At 26.8% G+C, this 1,651-nt stretch overlaps 1 protein-coding gene across 1 annotated transcript; it reads right to left on the bottom strand.

Annotated features, from left to right (window-relative positions):
• Positions 1-365: 365 nt before the first annotated feature.
• LOC124418455 (lectin subunit alpha-like) lies at positions 366-1,388 on the bottom strand. The gene is made up of 2 exons (XM_046949769.1): positions 1,206-1,388; positions 366-1,134 (listed from the first exon to the last, which is right to left on the bottom strand). The coding sequence occupies exons 1-2, from the start codon at positions 1,332-1,334 to the stop codon at positions 460-462; spliced, it is 804 nt and encodes a 267-aa protein (XP_046805725.1). The 5' UTR covers positions 1,335-1,388; the 3' UTR covers positions 366-459.
• Between the last annotated feature and the right edge of the window lie 263 nt (positions 1,389-1,651).

The raw sequence follows: 1,651 nt of genomic DNA, 5'->3' as shown, positions 1-1,651 counted from the left end.
TAAGGTAAAGTCAATATTTCGGGATTAGTTCGGAGCTGTTGTCGAAACAACAGATACCCCACATATGAGTGACTGTGGGACTAAGCGTTGGAAATGAGTTGGTATTAATTGTATGTGAATGTGGGGTACGGAGGGACTCACTCACCCGTCTAACTATAATAAATGTATTGTATGTTTTTCTCTTATGAATGTGTCGCATAAATGAGATGTGTGCTGTGAGTAAGAACAAAGTCTCGACTTATTTAATGGATTCAACAGAAACCATTCCATCTGCGTGGTAAAGTGCTATCGATAAGGAAGGATTCAGACTTTAAAGGGTCAAAAATGAAGGTGAAGGATAAAAAAATTTTAAAAATACAGTTATTATTCAAAATTTATTTTCATTACTAAAAGCAACAACAATAATTCTCAAATTATTATTATTATTATTATTATTATTATTATACGAATTAAAGCTCATCAATTTATATTTACAACAACATCACGTATTAACTTATTTCTATCATCGTTATAAAATCTATAATCAAGTAACATTTGTAACAAAAGTTGATTTTTTTGCAGTTGACTTTGAAGTTTTTGTTCCTTTTCTAATTCCTGTTTTAATTGTTTCTGAAGTTCTTGTTCATTTTCTAATTGATTTTGATTTTTATTTTCTAATTCCTTTTGTAATTGATCTTTAAGTTCTTGTTCCTTTGCCAATTCGTTTTGTAATTGATTTTGAAGTTCCTGTTCCTTTAACATTTCTTCTTGTAATTTTGCTTCATAGAACTCTTTCAATTCATTCAGATTATAATTATAGTCATTAAAATCACAAATAACACCTTGTAAACTATAGCAACCACCATCATTCCATTTAATTTTGTCCGTCCATCCAGTTAGAACACAATATTCCTGAGCATTTTGAAAATTTGGTTCACCAGGTGACCAATTTGTGAAAGTCATCTCATTACCAGTTGAAATCCAAATAAAATGATGATCTTTACCATTAGCTATGGCACCAATCCATATGCCATTAACATTTCCAAATGTTTTGCTCAATAAATTAGTTATCTCGTCAGATTTTTCTTTGGTATCGATTGTGGCCAAACTCATGTTCATGCTTGTGCATTTTGTTAAAGCATCAAACCAGGTATACTGTAATTTTTTTATATATATAAAATTTTAATTATATTTTATTACAAAAAAATATATATATTATAAATAACCTTTGATTCATTTTCAATATAGTAGATATTTTTCTGGTCGGATGTATATAAATTTTTGGTGGAATATATTGTTTGAATTTTTAAATAAATTGTAGTTATTACTACAAATAGTTGAAAAAATGTTCCCATTTTATAAGTATTTAATAGTGAACTTCTTGAAATGTTATGTTCAAATATATCTAATAGTTGATTCTATTTATATAGTTTACAGACTTTAAAGCAATATTCGTTTTCTTATCAGATTTCTTTTTATTTTCCAATTAAACTAGTTCGTATTTAAAGGAAATTGAAATCTTAGTATTTTTAATTAAGATACTTCAAATTATATTAATTACATATCTGCTAACGGAAATTACTCTTCATAAAAGTTTTTCACATTAATTACTATTAATGTTTATTTATTAAATTACTATTCTATTTTATTTAGTAAACCCAGCAAAAAAAGA

The sequence above is a fragment of the Lucilia cuprina genome, chromosome 4 (genome assembly GCF_022045245.1).
Source record: "Lucilia cuprina isolate Lc7/37 chromosome 4, ASM2204524v1, whole genome shotgun sequence".
In the NCBI taxonomy this organism is placed as follows: Eukaryota; Metazoa; Arthropoda; class Insecta; order Diptera; family Calliphoridae; genus Lucilia; species Lucilia cuprina.
The sequence above is the reverse complement of the archived record's forward strand: the minus strand, read 5'-3'. Positions and strand labels throughout refer to the sequence as shown.

What these genes read in the sequence shown, in the direction of transcription:
- LOC124418455 (XM_046949769.1), bottom strand. Translation starts at nt 1,334, where the DNA reads ATGGGAACATTTTTTCAACTATTTGTAGTAATAACTACAATTTATTTA. An exon ending in ATATTGAAAATGAATCAAAG is followed by an intron (nt 1,135 to 1,205) that starts GTTATTTATAAT and finishes AAAAAATTACAG; the next exon opens with TATACCTGGTTTGATGCTTT.